The sequence below is a fragment of the Myotis myotis genome, unplaced genomic scaffold (assembly GCF_014108235.1).
Source record: "Myotis myotis isolate mMyoMyo1 unplaced genomic scaffold, mMyoMyo1.p scaffold_m19_p_23, whole genome shotgun sequence".
Lineage (NCBI taxonomy): Eukaryota > Metazoa > Chordata > Mammalia > Chiroptera > Vespertilionidae > Myotis > Myotis myotis.
Window position 1 is genome coordinate 6,015,687 of NW_023416328.1, and position 16,801 is coordinate 6,032,487.

Consider the following 16,801-nt stretch of genomic DNA (forward strand, 5'->3'; position numbering starts at 1 on the left):
GGGTCTCGGAAGCTGGCCAGCATCGAGGCAGTCAGGTGACTCGTGACACCTGTCCTGGGACTCTGCACGGAGCCACCCTACATCTCACCCTGCTGGGACCTTCTCGCCACCACCCCACGCAAGGGGGCAGCAAGGAAAGAACCAAGTTACTCAAACAAGGAGTCCATCTGCCTTCTGATAATGTAAAGAAACAAGTCTTCTCATTGGCTCTCAAATGCAACTTCCCTCCCAAATCACCCTCATGCACCAGCCCAGCTGTGCCAGCAAAACCGGAGGCTCCCAGTTGGTCCCCACAGATCCCAGCGCAGCGTTCAGTCCATCATGACCAACACAGTAAAGGTGCAGGCGGGAGGAGGACCACTTCAGGGCATCACAGAGGCTCTGCCTCCGAGAGCCAGGGAAGTGAAAACAGCATTGAAGAGAGCCCCGCCCCGCCCCCGTGAGACCCTGGCCCATGCAAAGCCCACCTTACCCTTCATGCCAAACTTGGACCGTCGGCCGTACTTGTTGATCATGATAAAAAGAACCACCAGCAGCACGCAGGCAAAGGCGGCGAGCCCGACGGCGATGGACACCTGGGAGGGCAAAGCGTGGGACAGTTACTTTGTCGCAGGAGCCCGCAGGGAACTCTGCCATCCCCAGGAGCCCTTAGACCAGGGGTGGGGAACGTCCGGCCCGAGGGCCGTAGAAGGCCCCTGAGATCACGTGGCCTGGCCCTGCCAAGGCATTCGGGGTGCGTTCATTAAATGTTCGACCAAACGCAGCAGGCTGTGTTGATCATGTGTACGGCCCGGGAGTGATGTTGTAAATATCCAATGGCCCTTGGCAGGAAAAAGGCTCCCCTCCCCTGCTTCGGAGGAAGTAAATGATGAGGCCCTAACAGCATCCAGTTAACAAACCATCCACCCTGATCAGGGAAACCTCAGGGACTCAGGGTTCTGAGCCCCTGGCCTGGGGGCGGCCTCACAGATGCGCTCGGAAGCCCCGCGAGGCCTCTGTCTCTGGTCTTGTCCTTTTGGTTAGCAAGCAAATTCTTCATATTTACATTGACGTTCTCTACAGATACTCTTATCCAGGGACTTCTGAGAGATCTGGACTCTTCCCCCTGAGAAATCTCAGGCTCTGGCAGTCGGGGGTGGGGCAGGGCTTGGACACCCACCAGGGAGCTGGTGGGGAAACTTCGACTTCCTAGGAGGCTTGCCCAGTGAGCAGCCCCTTCGAATCAGGCCCAGCCAGGCTCCTAGCAGCGTGGGGGTTTCCAGGGCTGGGAGCAGCTCCTCAAAGACTTCCTCAAACAATGAATTACTCTCATCAAACAAGGGAGGGCTCGCGCCTGAAAGGAGGTCACTCGTCAGGGCTTTCTGCCGTACGTACGTCCTGGCTCTGAGCGAGGCGGTATCGGGAGCGTCCGCTGCTCGGATGAAATGTGAAAACGGCCCCTCCCAACCCGGGAGTCACTCACCCCAAAAGTGTCTTCCTCTGGCTTGTGGGTCACAGTGATAGGCGGTGTGGGGCTCACTTCATAGACTGCAAACCAAAGGGAAAGGAGAAGGGTTAGCTTCCTGGCCGGGGGAGGCTCCGTGCCATCCCCACCGGCTCCCCATGCCCGGAGTCCATGCTGGACAGCCTGCCCTTGAGCCCGCTTTTACTGCCCGACCTCCCCAGAGACCAAGGCCCCGCCTGGCTGCCCGGCTGTGACAGCCCAGGGGCGGCTCCGTGAGGAACAAGGGGCCTTCACCCCCCACCCCCATTCTCCGAGCAAAGAATGGCACCTGGGCCACGTGGACCGTGAGCTGCTGCATAAAACAGCAACAAGAAGAAGACAGTTTGGGAACCAGCCAGGGCCCGGATTCCCCACGTTCTGGTGGTGACGGTGGCTGTCACTGACTGTTCTTTGCTGCAGGCTCTCCCACCCCCCATCTCCCCTGCCCCGTGGCTCCCGACGCCCTTCATCTCCCCCTTTTCACCCTCAGTGAGACCAGGAGGCCGGGAGCCCCACACACAACCCACGACCCATCCCCCTATTGCAGATGGCACAGCGCACTGGCCACTCAGGCTAAGAGCCAGTGCAGCTGACCAGCAGGGTCAGTTTCTCCTCCACCTGGAACCACCTCCTGGGCAGGAGAAGCCCCGACAGAGTCCCCGGAAGGCAAGTCCTCGAGGACTGAGGGCAAGGAAAGCATCTCTGACTGTGCTCCCCTCGGTGCCAGACAGCACGGGTGTCCTAGGCAGCCCTGTCCGCCGTCTCAGCCCCCTCCCGCGGGGAGCGAGGGAAAAGCCATGCTTCCCACAGCCCGTGAGCAGAGCACCAGGTCCTCTGGGGACTGCGTAGTCCTGGCCCCGATCACTTGTACCCTGAACCTCATGGTCCCACGTGAGGACACACGAGGCCACAGGAGACCCTGTCCATCCCACCCCACGCCAGGTGGGGCCCGGCCACACTCTGGGCCCTGGAGCAGGTGGAAAACACTGACAGGGGGAGGGGCTCCAGGTTCAAGAGCAGCTGAGATGGACAAGGTCTCTCTACGGGGCAGGTGTTTCCTGCCCCACCCCCTCCATCCAGGCAGGGAGACCCACACCAGGGTCAGGCCTGGGACCCGCCCTGGGGTCACTGAGGCACGAGCGGCTGCCCAGGAGGTGGGCTTGCAGCACATGTCCTCTCTGCAGCCCCTTTCTCCGTTCACTCCCACGACGTGCCGGGCGGCCAGGGGCCTGGGGGCTGGGTGGCCCAGGGAAGGGGACCATTTGGATTCCACAGTTACCCAAAGGCTCAGCATGAATCAGAAAAGGTAGAGCGGACTTACTGGAGACAAAGTTATCCGTGCTCTCTGCAAAAGAGACAAAGAGGCCGTTAAGCAGCGTCATAAACAGCCGAGCGGGTGCACTGTGATCTTCCAGCCACGACCTCCCCACTCACCGTGACCCCACCGGACCCCAGCAGCTGGGAACGCAGGTCCTGGGCACGTGACCCCTGCCCCACGCTCCACTGCCTCCGGAGGAGGCTGGTCTTCCGAAGGCGGAAGAAATAAGCCACAGAGTTCCCGATTTCAGGAGAAATGGCCCGGCCCGGCTGGGAACCAAACTATGAGACGGGGAGTTAAATCTGAGACCGTGTCCCCTCCTCCCTCCCGGGAGCTGGCGTGCTGGGGACCTTGGTACACGAGAGCCCAGAGAAAGGCTGCCGCGTGGGCTTCGCTGAAAATGCCAGCTGTGACCTCAGGACAGCATTCCAAGCGGAACGCGGAGGTCATCCGCGCAGTCACTGTGACGTCCTCGGGAGCCTGCAGGGTCCCAGCCCCCGATGGCACTGCGTGACGCGCTGTTCAGCTGCAGCGAGGGCTCGCCTGGTGATAAAAGCTCGGCACCACTAGACGTCGGCTGTGAGCCAGGGGCTGTGCTAAACGCTTTCTGTCACGTGTCACTCCGTCCTGACAACCCTCCTAGGAGGCAGGCGGGCTGATCCCCAGTTAACAGGGAAGGAAATTGCCGAGAGAGATGAACTCACTACGGAATCTCACTCATCTGGAAACGGGACTCAGATCCCAGCCTGGGCCCGAGCAGAGGGTCTCGGAATCCAGCCTGAAACAGTCACCCTGGGGGTGCTCACCATCGATTCCCCAGTGAAAGGAGTGAGGGCCCCTGGGAGAAGCACATCATTTCAGGAAAAGGACAAGGCATGCCTGGCACCTTCTGTGGCACTGGAAAGCAAGACGTGCTCAGGAATTCATGGGGCGCGGAGGAAGGACAGGGAGCCGCGTGGGGCGCGGAGGAAGGACAGGGAGCCGCGAGGGGCTCAGAGGAAGGACAGGGAGCCGCGAGGGCAGTTCCCAGCGGTGAGCAGCATCATGATACCGGCAGCCACGGGTTGTCACACGCTGAGTCACACCGCCCCGGATTTATGTGTGGAGTCCTGACCCCCAGTGCATTAGACTATGACGATCTGAGACAGAGTCTTTAAAGAGATGATTAAGTGGAAATGAGGTCATCAGGTGGGCACTAATCCAATACGACTGGCGTCCCTATAAAAAGGGGAGATTGGACACAGGCGCACAGAGGGAAGACCCTGGGAGGACACGGGGAGAAGGCGGCTGCCTGCAAGCCCAGGAGGGAGGCCTCAGGAAACCAGCCCTGCTGACACCTTGACCTCCGACATCCAGCCTCCAGAATCATGAAGGAGTAAATTTCTGTTGTGTAAGTCCCCCCTTCCCCCCCGCCCCCCCCCCCATCTCTGGTACCTTGTTAGGGCCGCCAGGGACAACGAATGCATGGGTTATAAGCCATAGGGCAAAATAAATATCCATGAGTCCAGACCAAGAGCAAATAAATAACTGAATCGACAAATGAGGAAGAAGAAAAAGCTCTTCCTTGCAGTAGAATTCCAGTTAGTAGATGCAGAGAGAAGGATGAGAATAGAAAAATCACCACTTGGCAAATCGCACAGTAGTCATTGCTTCAAGGCAGGGATCATCAATGAATGCTAAAATTAACGTGTGAAAGAGCAATGAGAAACAAGGTATTTACAAACGTCCCACATACGGTACTTACTACAGACAAAGGGAAAGGGGTCACCTTGCCATGGAGAGACCTGGCCGACTCCACCCTGACCCAGTGATGAGGTCAGCATCACCAGCGATAAGACGGACAGACAGACAGAGGGCGCAGCATCACGTCTGTGGTGTGCTTGCCAAAAACGCACCACTGTGCTCAGTCATGAGAACACATCGGGCGAACCCGAATGGTGAGACGGGCAGAGAGAAAACAGCCCGCGAGCATTCTTCAAAAGTGCGCAGACGGTGCAAGACAGAGAAAGACTGAGACGCTGGCCCGGATTTAAGGAGAACACGGTGACCTGGCAACTGAGTGCAACCTGCAGCCCTGGGTTGGGTCCTGGGGAGGAAAAGACGGCCGTGGGACCACTGACAACCAAAGAACATGCGTGCATCCATGCACAGCCCATGGGCACAGACAGCAGTGAGCTGAAGGTCTGGAACGGGGGGAGGGGGGGTGCGTGGGCTAGAGGGGTCAATGGGGGGAAGGGGGTTATGTAATACTTTCACCAATGAAGAATTTTTAAAAATATTTCACTGACATCTGCAGATTCCATAGCAGAGCCGGGCCCTGGCCAACGCCCTGGATGGGAGCGCTGCACTGCAGTTAGACAAGATGCTAACAGTTAGGGAAGTGAGGTGTAGGGTAGAAGGAAGTTCTTTGTACTATTTTGTAAGTTTTGGGGGGAGGGGAAAAGTTAAAGATTTTTTTTAAAAAATTTTAAAAGAAACGGATTACTGGTCCTCCCCCCAGAGTTTTGGATTCAGGTCTGGGCTGTGCGGGTCTTGAGAATGTGCACGTCTAACCAGGCCCCGGCTACGGCGGCTTCCTCCTTGAGGGGTGAGCACTCCTTCCTCCATCCACCCACCCACCCCTCCATCCATCCTTCCTTCCCTGCACGGGGTCCCCCGTGCTCCGGCCTGGCTAACCCCTCCCTGTCACCAGGCTCCGGGTTAAGCTGCGCCAGCAAACGCCCTCTGACTGTGCGGAAAGCGCTGCTCTCTGCGCAGGCTCCTTCTGAGGGGCCCCTGCGTGCCGTACGCGCACTGTTCACAGGTTGCTCCTCTGTTGTCATTCTGTGGGGCCTGGGGGAGGGCAACAGAGCTGAGTCCCAATTCCTGAGGGTGCCCTGCGTGCCACCACCCTCTTCTAAACCGCAGGCGACCAAAGGCCTGATGTGGGGGGGGACGGAGGAGAGGGGGGCAGCCTTGGCTCCAGAGCCAGAGAGGAGAGGTGCCAACACACTCAGAGCCCCCACTGCTCTGCATGGAGCCTCCCGGGGACCAGGCACGTCCTCCCGTCGTCACCGTGCACGCTCAGCTCCCTGCCTGGAGCCTGGGAGCGTTCACGTATCGCCAAGCACAAGCGCCTGGGACTGGGGAGACCTCCTGGCGCCCCTCCGTGGGTCTCAGGCTCATGAACAGTCAGCAAAAGGGACCCCCACTGTCAGAGCTATTTCTCCCAAAACAGATCCCTTTCAGATGCCTGGGGTGCTCTTTTTTAATGAATATATTTTTAATGATTTCAGAGAGGAAGGGAGAGGGAGAGAGAAACATCAATGGTGAGAGAGAATCACTGATCAGGTGCCTCCCGCATGCCCCTTATTGGCGATCGAGCCCGCAACCCGGGCATGTGCCCTGACTGGGAATAGGTCGTGACCTCCTGGCTCCTAGGTCGATGTTCAACCACTGAGCCACACCAGCCGGGCTCAGAACCCTGCTCTTAACATCTGTGCTGATTTGCCAGGGAGCTGGGGGATTGGAGCGGGGGGAGGGGGGAGGGACGACACACATGATCATCATGTCCCCACACCCTCGCGGCACCCACAGGCCTTTGTGCCCAGGGCTCGGCAGGGGTGAGCTCACCGCCCGGTCCCCTAGAAAATTACTCTCCTGAACGCTTAGCCACTCTGTCACTGGCACGACTGGCCCATCGTTTCCCTGTCACTGCCTCTCCATCATCCACCGCTTCCTCCAGGAGCATAAAACAAGCAAACCTTCGCACAGGGTGGCCCTGGCGGGGGAAAGGACTTCAGATGAGCTCCTCGGTGCCCCCTCCTCCCTCGCCTTCTGGGGGCAGAGTCCACCAAACGCCCCGCAGCAGGTCATAAACCAAGGAGCGTTCGAGTCACCTGGGGGCTTGTTTGACACAGACTGCGGGCCGCCCCAGGGCTTCTGGTCCAGCAGGTCTGGCCCGCCCTCTGAGAAGCTCTGGCCTGGGGAGCGGGGATAAGGTCACCAGGGCACCTCAGCCCGTAGGAAGGGGTCCTGGGAGCCCCATCCCCGCACATCCAAAGGCCACCCCCATGGTGTGGGCCAGGACCGCTCTGCCTCCCAAAAGAGAGCCGGTGTGGCCCATCTGTGAGGTTCCCGAGGCCTGGGACTGGGCCAAGTGGGGGTGACGCTGGAAACGGGGGACCAAACAGGATCACTGGGGTCTCAGACATCAGCGAGTCTGATGAGCTGTGGCTCCATCATGCCCCGGAGGCAGGGGCAAGAAGGCAGCTTCCCACGCAGCCCAGTTTCTCCCGTCTCCCTCTCGGAGCGTCTAGTTCGAGGTGTGTCGGGTTGTGGTTTTTTTGCACGAAGATAAACGAGGCCGCCTGGCGCTGCTCCCTGGTTCTCTGTGGCTGTTCAGTCACCTTCACACAAGCAGATGCCGCACAGAGCCAGCCTCTCCCTGCCTGTGTGTGTGTGTGTGTCTGTGTGTGTGTGCGTGCGTGACAGAAAGAGAGGTGCCAGACTTTACACGTCCCTTTATCTCATTAGAGCCCACGATTTCTGGGGACCGGAGGCCCAGAGGTCACCCAGCATGTTCCCGGCACAAATCGCCACGGCCGTCAAAGACACACGGCTTCCTTAACAGAAACTCAGCGGCTGCCGAACCCAAGGGAAGAAGCCGCAGCCACTTCCCCTGAACTCCTCCCACGTCAGGGAGGTAATTGGCATGTTCTCGCCCAGACAAAGACAGAATCGCCTCCCAAATATCCAAAGGTCTTTCTTTCATTACTTCAGTTACGACCCGGGTGCAGGTGACGGTGGCGGCGTCCCAGGTGACAGCATCAGATGCAGGAGAGAGGGGCCACGCGCAGACCTGGAAGCCTGGACCCTAACCAGCAAGTAGGAGGAGGTTGGCTCACGCGCCCGTTACACGCGGAGCAGTGCGGACAACCATCACTGCGTGCTTTATACACGGTAAGCCATTTAAAAGCTTCAAGATCATGACGGGAGCAGTGCAATCGTGCCCATTTCACAGATGGTGAAATCGAGGCTCCAAAAAGCAAACGACTGTGGCCAGAGTCTCCCGACAAAGAGAAGGCTGGGTCAAGAGCCTTCTTGTCCACCTCTCAAGACCCTGCTTTCTCCACCAGAACATGCCATGCCCTCCTGTGCCCACCTGGGTACTTCTTAGGGGTGGTGGTTTGAACAGCGACAGCTACTGGAAACCAGACACTTCATCTATTTTACACAAAATGCCGGGGGTGGCTGACTACGCTCCCGTGTATGTTTGGTTACCATGGTAACAGTATCACTGTGAATGCTGCCTTTCCTCTCCAGCCGCCATGCCCTGTTCATCCCCTCCCCCTGTCTCACCCCCCCACCCCCCACCCCCCGGAACTCCGGGATGGACTCAGGGCGCCCCAGAGCGCAGGCCTCACCTGGGAAGGGCTCCTTGAGGAAGTGGCCGTTGATGGTCTGGTTGGCGGTGCCCAGCGGGTTCTTGGCGATGAGGGTGTAGTTGCCGTTGTTGTAGTGGGTGGGCTTATTGAAGAGCAGGCAGCCCTCGGACACCTCGCCCTCCTGGTAGAACTCCACGCGGATGATCTTGGACTCGCGCAGGGGCTGTCCGTTGTGCAGCCAGTGCAGGGTTGGCGGCGGGTTGCCGCGCACCATGAACTCGATGCAGTGCTCCAGGCGCGGCTCGGGCTCCTCCAGGCTCACCACGCGCGGAGGGTCTGCCGGGGAGAGGCCAGCTGGTGCCAGGACACAGAGCTCCCAGGAGCTGGCATGGGAATCCCACTTCCCACCCCCACCCTGCTCGGAACAGACGGAGGGAATCAGAGGTGGCCCCCAGGCACCCCCCAACAGAGCGGAAGAGATGTCTGTCTCGACCCGAGCACCCTGATCGGCCAGGGCTGGAGGGCTCCCTCTCACGACCCTTTAGGCCGATGGGTCAAACCAGGAGTCGTGAAGGCACAGCTGAGTGGGAGGCACTGTCGTCCGAGTGGCAGGGGGGGACACCCCTTCCTGGGGTCACTAGCCCAGGACTGACTTGCCCCTCCTGGCTGACCAGCCCCCTGCCCGGCGTGCACACAGCCACCCCCTCCACGGCGTCCACTCACAGTGGACGGTGAGGGCGACGCTGGCGTTGCTCATGCCCACCACGTTCTCTGCGATGCACGTCAGGGAGAAGCCGTTGTCCTCGCTCGTCACGTTGACCAGCGTCAGGTTGATGGCGTGCACATTGGTCCAGTTCAGATTTGTCTAAAACGCCAGTAAAAGGACGGCAATCAGACCATTTCCACAAGGGCGGCTCCCCCACCTCACCCCAAACAGCTTCTGGAATCAAAAGGAAAAGCTAAGCCTGGCCGGTGTGCCTCAGTGGTTGAGCAATGACCTATGAACCAGGAGGTCACAGTTCGATTCCAGGTCAGGGCATTCAATGCCCGGATTGCAGGCTCCATCCCCAGTAGGAGGCGTGTAGGAGGCAGGCAATCCATGTCTCTCTCCCATCAATGCTTCTGTCCCTCTCCCATCCTTTTTCTCTAAAAATCAATAAAAACATATTTTTTTTAAAAAGGAAAAACTGAGTGGAAGGTAAAGGAGGCTCATCCGGCGAATGCGCGCTGACCGAGGGCCAGGCTCTCTCCAGCCAAGGGCTCGCTCAGCCTCCCATGTACCCGCTGAGGTGCATGGCAGCACTGTACCCATTTTACAGGTGCAGAAACTACGGTACTTAGCAGTTTCATAGCACGTCTAAGAGCACGTCTCCGTGTTCCTCGTGGAGAGACGGGACCACGACTGTCCCTCTTCTTCCCTCTCTTCCCGTCTCATTCAGACTAAGAGGTGGTGGGGCCCAACCTCCTGGTGCAGCCCGAGCCCAGGTGCCTACCTGGTGGGTGTTGATGGACTGCAGCCCGGTGACCATCCAGTCCACATCGGGCAAGGGCGAGCCAGAGCCATTGCACGTGATGACAGCGTTGTCGCCCTCCCGCACGGTCAGGTTCACGTGGCTCACACTGATCTCCGGGATGTCTGGAGGGCGGACAGGGCGGAGAGGACAGGCAGACACTGACTCCCAAAACGTGGCCCCCAACAGTGACTCCACATCACCCGCTGGAGCTCTCGGGAGGCCTGACACCGCCTCCCCAGCGGACATCACCCTTGGACTTGAAGCCGCTGTGGTTGGACTCCCCCACACGGCACGGACGGGGAGGCAGCTCCGGCCAGAAGTCAGGTGACAGCTCCTCCTGGGGAGCTGGTCCTCCAAAATGAGCTCTGAGATCCTGGGGACCACCCCAGGCATCCTGAGGTCGCGGTCTGTGCTTGGGCCCAGGCACCTGCTTTTCTAGAAGCACCTGAGATGCTCCTGATACAAAAGGTCCGGGCCCACACTGCGAGGAGACACATGCTCAGGTCTGGCTGGCAAGCGACCCCCAGGCAGGAGGTACTGGGGTCTGATGAGAAGGGGAGCACTGAACCCCTCTGCATTCCCGAAGCCAGCCTCCGGGTGGCGGCTCAGGAGGGGACAGGGATGCCCAGGAGGGGAGAGATGAGCCAGGGTGGAGTTCAAGGCTGGGAGGGCGAAGGGGAGGGGAAAGGGGCGCCCCCTCTGGAGTCTGAGGGCCTCCCTCCCCAGGGCAGCGGGGCGGCGGGCGGCGCACTCACCACACTGGCTGATGTTCATGCGGAACAGGGGCAGCTGGGAGCCCTCGGCGCTGATGCAGTAGAGATGCTGGCTGTTCAGCTTGGCCTCCCCCTGCTCCTGCCACAGCTGCATCCAGCGGATGTCACAGCTGCAGTTGAAGAAGTTCTGCTCCAACCTCCTGTGGGCAAGGAGAGGCGAGGGGACTCCTGAGCCGAGGCCAGCTCCTTCCGGGGGCAGAGGAGGTAGGTGAGCGGTCTGTGTCTAAGACAGGCCAGCTCGGCCCATGAACAGCATCTTCGTTTCCTTCCACTCTTTCCTCTGATCCAGCAGGAGGATCGCACATGAGACCCGTCCTCGCCTCTGCCCCAGAGCCTTCTGGGAACTGTCGGCACTTTCCTCCCAGACAGAGAGGCTCGCGCGGCAGAAAGCATGTGGTGTCAGCAGTGGCCTCCCCTGAGCAATCCTGAGGGCAGGGCTCAGGCAGAGGGAAGGGCAGGGGCAGAGCAGGGCAGGCCCAGGAGACCAGGGCCCCAGCCAGGAGCTCAGCCAGGCTGCAGGGACAGACAGGGACCCTCCAGGGCGGCCCTCCCTCTCATCAATAATGCAGGTGGCCCAGCCCTGCCCCCAGATGGCTCGGGACTAATGGCAGGGCCCTGGGGGCTCCCACAGATTCGCTCGGCCCCCTGGGGCATGTGCGCCAGACACCCTGCTGGGGGCCTCGGCCAAGGCTGGGCGTTGAGGAAGCCTGGATGCTCAGCAGTCCCCTCTGGTTTCCCCTCCCCCACAGCATGGCTGCCGGGGGCAGCCCTCGGGCCAGGGCCAGGACGTGGAAACTGAGGAAGGGACCAGGTCTGCTGTCACAGAGGAGCGCATGCCCACAGGGCCAAGGGCCAGCACAGGCCTCCTGACAACACAGTCCGGTGGCGGGAAAAGCACCCAGAAGACCTGGGTGGAGCCAGCGTGCATTGACCAGTCCACCCCCCCTCCCGTCCCAGAGGACACGCCGAGTCCCATCCCCAGCGCCCGTGACGGTAGCCTGCGTTAGAAACACCGCCTTCACGGACGTAATCACATCAAGGACCGTGGGATGAGGTCATTCTGGATGGAGGGTGGACCCTAAATCCAATGACGGGCATCTTTATAAGGGAAAGTGGGGAGAGAGACCACAGACGAGGAGATGGGAAGGACGGACTGACAGCGTGAGAAGACGGACGCCAGTGCTCCAACCCAAGGACCCACGAGCCGGGAGGCTGGAAACGGCAGGAAAGATGAGCTCCCGTGAGCCTCTGGGGAGTGTGCCCTGCTGAGTCCTGATTTTGGACTCTGGCCTCCAGAGCAGTGAGAGAAGCTGTTTCTGTTTATTTAAGCCACCAGATTAGTGGTGAGACGGGCTGGCAGCGCTGGAAAGCAATACAGCCGGGACCTTAATTCTCAAGGCTCTGTTTTCCCATCTGTAAAATGGGGGCAACTGCGCTTGGCCTTCCTGCTTCACACAGTTATCGCGAGGATTAGTGACGTGTGCTCACGTGCTTTGTGAATGAGGCCGAGATGATGATGATGATTGCACTATTATGAACATGACGGCTCAGTGACTTCTCGGAGATCCGTGGGGAGTGGTCACAGCCAGGACTGGGAGAGGATAGCGCCAGGATAGCTCAAACCCATTCCCGACACTGAGCTAACCCTTCACCAAGTCGATTAAATCTGCAAATTGTAGCAGGAGTAATGATCACTTTGCTTTAAGAAAATGAAGTATTCCAATCTATGTGAATCACGCCTGCCGTGTGTGCAGGGCATGAAGGGAACGGTCCCTGGGGTATTTCCGGAGGGTTCTGTGCCGTCAGTTTCTATCCTCCGTGCCTCTTGCCTAAATTACATCATGGGACACAGAATCCAAGCTTCTCTCCTGCCAATTCATTATCTCTAAGAGAATCTCGGATTCTTGCTCCGATTTCTGCCAGGCAGTTCCAGTCTTCCCTGTAAGAAAAAACACCATCTTGCCTTAACCAGAAACTTCTGAGAGCACTGAGCAACGCCAACTCGCATCTCCTCAAAGCCAGGCCCTGGAACAGTGCTGACAACTCTGAAGACACTGCCAGTCCTCTCAGCGAGAGAGACACAACCTGGGCCAGGGGCAGGGCCAAGACCGCAGTCTCCATCTCACGCAAAAGTAACTGAGAAAGAGCCAGGCCGGTGTGGCTCAGTGGCTGAGCATCAACCCATGAACCAGGAGGTCAGGGTTCCATTCCCGGTCAGGGCTCATGCCCGGGTTGCAGGCTCCATCCCCAATAGAGGGCGTGCAGGCGGCAGCAGATCCAAGATTCTCTCATCATTGATGTTTCTATCTCTCTCTCTCTCTCTCTCTCTCCCTTCCTCTCTGAACTCAATAAAAAGGTGTTTTTAAAAAGCAAGAAATGGCTGAATGCCCTAGTTTGCCCTCGGTGCCTGCCGAAGGTCACTTGAGCCTCGGCCTCACCCTTCTGGCTGCCACAGCGCACAGAGCCATCTCCTCCGGCCTCTCCTCCAGGGCGAAATTCTAACTTCCTGCAAAGAGCCGGCCCAACCCGCACCCTGCCCACAGGCCCACAGGCCCACGGGCAGACCCTGGCAGCTGGACGGCTCCTGGCAGATGGCGCCATGTGGACTAATCAGGACATCGGACAAGAAAACACTGCCCCCTCTGCCTCGGGCCAGGAACTGAGATTGTTTGGATTTTAATCATGGCCACAGCCAAGAGCCAACACGCGGCCCCTCCGGCCAAAAGATAAATTTTCCACTCTGGCCACTCAATTCTTCCTCAAAAAATAGACCCCCGCCAGGGCGATGGCCCCTCAGAGGGGCTTCTTTATCTTACAAGTGAATTCTTTCCCTATTTAACAGCGCAACAGTACGAAATGCCCCGTGGACAGGGGCTCACGCACTGACTCGCCGGACGAATGTCTTCATTCCTCCATAAGTCACATGCCCCGCACGGTGAATCGATCCCGGGCAGAGATGAATGCAGAATCCCATGATCCTCTGGGAGGAGCCTGGCATTGGCTTTAAATATATATCCTCGAACAACTGTCTCTAAAACTCCACGGAACTGGTCGCCAGGACAGCACGCCACGGATTTCACATCCATTGATTTTTCTGAACGTTTTCTCAATAGTGTAGGCAACTGCAGGCCCCAGGTGTTCCCAGGAGAGAACATCTGTCCCTGGTCGCCCACAGGTGCGGGGCTCAGGCACTCCAGGGTAACTTGATGCAAGACTCCCCCAAAAGAGAGACCCCCAATTAGCTCGCTTATGTCAGGGCCCCTGATCACTCTTAGGGCTACATATGGAAAAAGCGCCATCATTCATTCTTTGAAAATTATCGTAGAACAGATCCCTGGATTGGAAACAGACGGAAAACATTGGGGGGGGGGGGGTAGAAGAGGATAAAGTGTGGACAGATGATGATGGAGGGAGACCTGACTTGGGGTGGCGAGCACACAATACACTGTACGAATGACGTGTTATAGAATTGTACCCCTGAAACCTATATAATTTTATTAGCCAATGTCACCCCAATAAATGCAATTTTTAAAGAAGTTGGGAGATAGCTGAGCACAGTGGTCAAGAGTTTGAGTCCACTGGCTACCCACTGAGTTAATGGGTGACCTTACACAAGATACTTAACCTAAGGACCTCAGTGTCCCCAGTGTGAATGGCAGTAATCATTCCTCCCTATAGAATTTCTGTAAGGACTGAAGCAAGTACCGCCCAACACTCGATAGACTGGCTGGCCCAGTGCCGCCCAGAGTGGGTCCTGAGAAACAGCGTTAGCAACGGCACCATCCTGTTGAATTACCTCTGAGGGCTTCTCTACCTTCAAAGATGGGAACACAGACAACACTCGCGTGTAACCACCTGACAGTCAGATGTCTGTGACCGTCTAGCGTTTCAGTGCTTTATACACAAATACGTATACACTTACCTTGTTCCGAGCTCGGGGAGGAGTTCTTACTACTGTGCCCCTGCTCACAGCCCCACGGGACTAAGGAACCCTGATCCCCATGCCTATTGTGCCCACACAAGAGGAGCAGCCGGTGGGAGGGCAAAGTCCTGAGAAAGGAAAGCAGCCCACAGCAGGACTGCCCAAACTCTCCGACACGGGCAACGAGACGGTCCGTGCCCTGCCCGGCCCTGGCGGGGCCTTAAGCCTCCAGGGCACTATGCCCATGGGGGTGAGCAGGGTAGACACGGCCAGCGGGTGATGGGCTGCTAGGACGCTGGATGCAAGCGTTCCCCTCCCTGATGCTGGGTCGGAAAAGGAACTCAGACCGGACCAGCTGGAAGGACATGTGCTAAAGGCCCCCGCGTGGCAGGCTCCCAGCCACTGTCTGTGGTGAAGGCAGAGAGGCAGTCTGCATGCAGGGACCTGGGCCCGAGTCACGAGCCACAGGGGGCACGAGCTGAGTCTCTGGAACCCTGACTCCCTAAGTTCATGCCCCCCAGTTCCTTCGCAATGAATTCCCGGGGTGATTCCCTGGACATCACTCGCTGTCCCTCGGGCAGAGATGACCCGATGACTCACGCACCAACAGGAGCTGTTTGGTTCGGCAGCGCTCACGAATTTCCACTCACCCGCCCATCATGTGTTTGGCCGGGGAAGGGGGGCACTGATCCGCCTAGAAAGGCAGCAAGGCTAAGCAGGCCACAGGCGGACCGATGCCCACGCTCAAGCCAGACAGGCTGGCAGAGAATGGGAGGCGGGAAAGACGAGCAGACGGAGGTCAGAGGCCCGGGGTCGGGGCCCGGCTCTGCCAGGCCCTCGCAGCGTGATCTGGCTGCGTCTCCTATGACTCTCTGGGCTCAGAACCCGCACCTGAACGTGTAGCGGCCACTGCATAAGGAAGCCGCATGCCGCCTGCCGCCCAGGATGCTGCTGGCGGTAAAGCTAAGGTCCGGGAAACGAAAGCACACCTGATCCGCTCTACAAGGTTCGACAGTATCCATGTTATTTACCATAAACGGATCAATGCCCTTTCCTACTACAAACATCCGTGCCGTTAGCACTGATCACCTAGCGATGACAAAACTGGGTCCTGCTGAGAGCGAGATTCCTGTCTTAGGAGCTGTGATGTGCCGGAAAGAGCATCCCAAATCAAGCGACGGGCGGGCGGGTTCTCACTGAACATGGTACACCCCACGTCACCAACCCCAGCGGCCCCTTCAGGTGGCGCCCAGCCCCGGGTGGCTCCGCTCCTCGACACGCCCCACCCAACCTCCACCACCACTCCGCCAGGCTGGGCGGTCTCCCACACCAGACTTACAATTCCCGCAGACTCAGCGTCTGGAAGAGCTGCCATGAGAGTGTGGTGAGCCGGTTACTCGACAGGTTTCTGCGGGAGAGACAGAAAAAGGGGGGATTAAAGGGGAAATCTGGCCCAGACGGTGCTCTGGGGGCAGGCATGGCCATTGCATGGGAGCCTGGCTTGATCGTTCTCCAACTTTGCCTCATCCTGCGATCCATCCGCCTGCCACTAGCCCAGGCCATAGGCCAGGTTTGGAGGGGATTCGGAAGCCTTTCAAAGGGCTAGGTTTCACAAGTAAAAATTTTTCTCTTTTTTAAAAAATATATGTTATTGATTTCAGAGAGGAATAGAGGGAGAGAGAGAGAGAAACATCAATGATGAGAGAGAATCATGGATCGGCTGCCTCCTGCACGCCTCCTACTGGGGATCGAGCCCACAACCGGGGCATGTGCCCTGACCGGGAATTGAACCCAGGACCCTTCAGTCTGCAAGCCGACGCTTTGAGTTTGAAGGTGAGTACACATCCATGAAACCATCACCATCCACAATGCCATACACTGAACTATCTATCACCTCTAACTGTTTCCTTCCCCTCTTTTTTTTTTTTTTTTTTTTTTTTTTTTTTTTAGAGATAGAGAGAGAGAGAGGAAGGAGGGAGGGGGAGAGACAGAGAAAAAGAAGCATCAATGTGAGAGAGATACATCGATTGGTTGCCTTCCGTACTCTGACCAGGGGATGGAGCCTGCAACCAAAGCACATGCCCTTGACCGGAATCAAACCCGGGACCCTCCAGTCCACAGGCCGATGCTCTATCCACCGGCCAGGGCCCCCTCTCTTTTTGTGATGCGAACATTTAGCAGGAGCTGTACCCTCCTGACAGATCCTGGCGCATATAATACAGCATGCTAACTGCGCAGGACGCTGTGCTACAGGTCGCTAGGGCTTCTCACAACGGGAACTGCGAACCTTTCACCCCCAACCCTCGGAACAGGTGCACAGGCCGCGGAAACTGCGCCCAGCGCCTGCCTCCCCGCTAGCCAGGCCCTCCCGGCAGAGACGCCCTCGCTGATCCAGACATCAGCCTTTGTTCACACTTCTTTTCTC

At 58.3% G+C, this 16,801-nt stretch overlaps 1 protein-coding gene across 3 annotated transcripts in view; it reads right to left on the reverse strand.

Annotated features, from left to right (window-relative positions):
• NTRK3 (neurotrophic receptor tyrosine kinase 3) overlaps positions 1–16,801 on the reverse strand; it is a 213,996-nt gene that overhangs the window by 144,374 nt on the left and 52,821 nt on the right. For all 3 annotated transcript variants that reach the window (XM_036355835.1, XM_036355837.1, XM_036355836.1), the window contains exons 4-11: positions 15,716–15,784; positions 10,437–10,594; positions 9,661–9,803; positions 8,891–9,032; positions 8,207–8,503; positions 2,805–2,828; positions 1,463–1,527; positions 473–575 (exon numbers count right to left, since the gene is read on the reverse strand). In XM_036355835.1, coding sequence (XP_036211728.1) covers positions 473–575; positions 1,463–1,527; positions 2,805–2,828; positions 8,207–8,503; positions 8,891–9,032; positions 9,661–9,803; positions 10,437–10,594; positions 15,716–15,784 — 1,001 coding nt within the window. The remainder of the gene's footprint in view (positions 1–472; positions 576–1,462; positions 1,528–2,804; positions 2,829–8,206; positions 8,504–8,890; positions 9,033–9,660; positions 9,804–10,436; positions 10,595–15,715; positions 15,785–16,801) is intronic.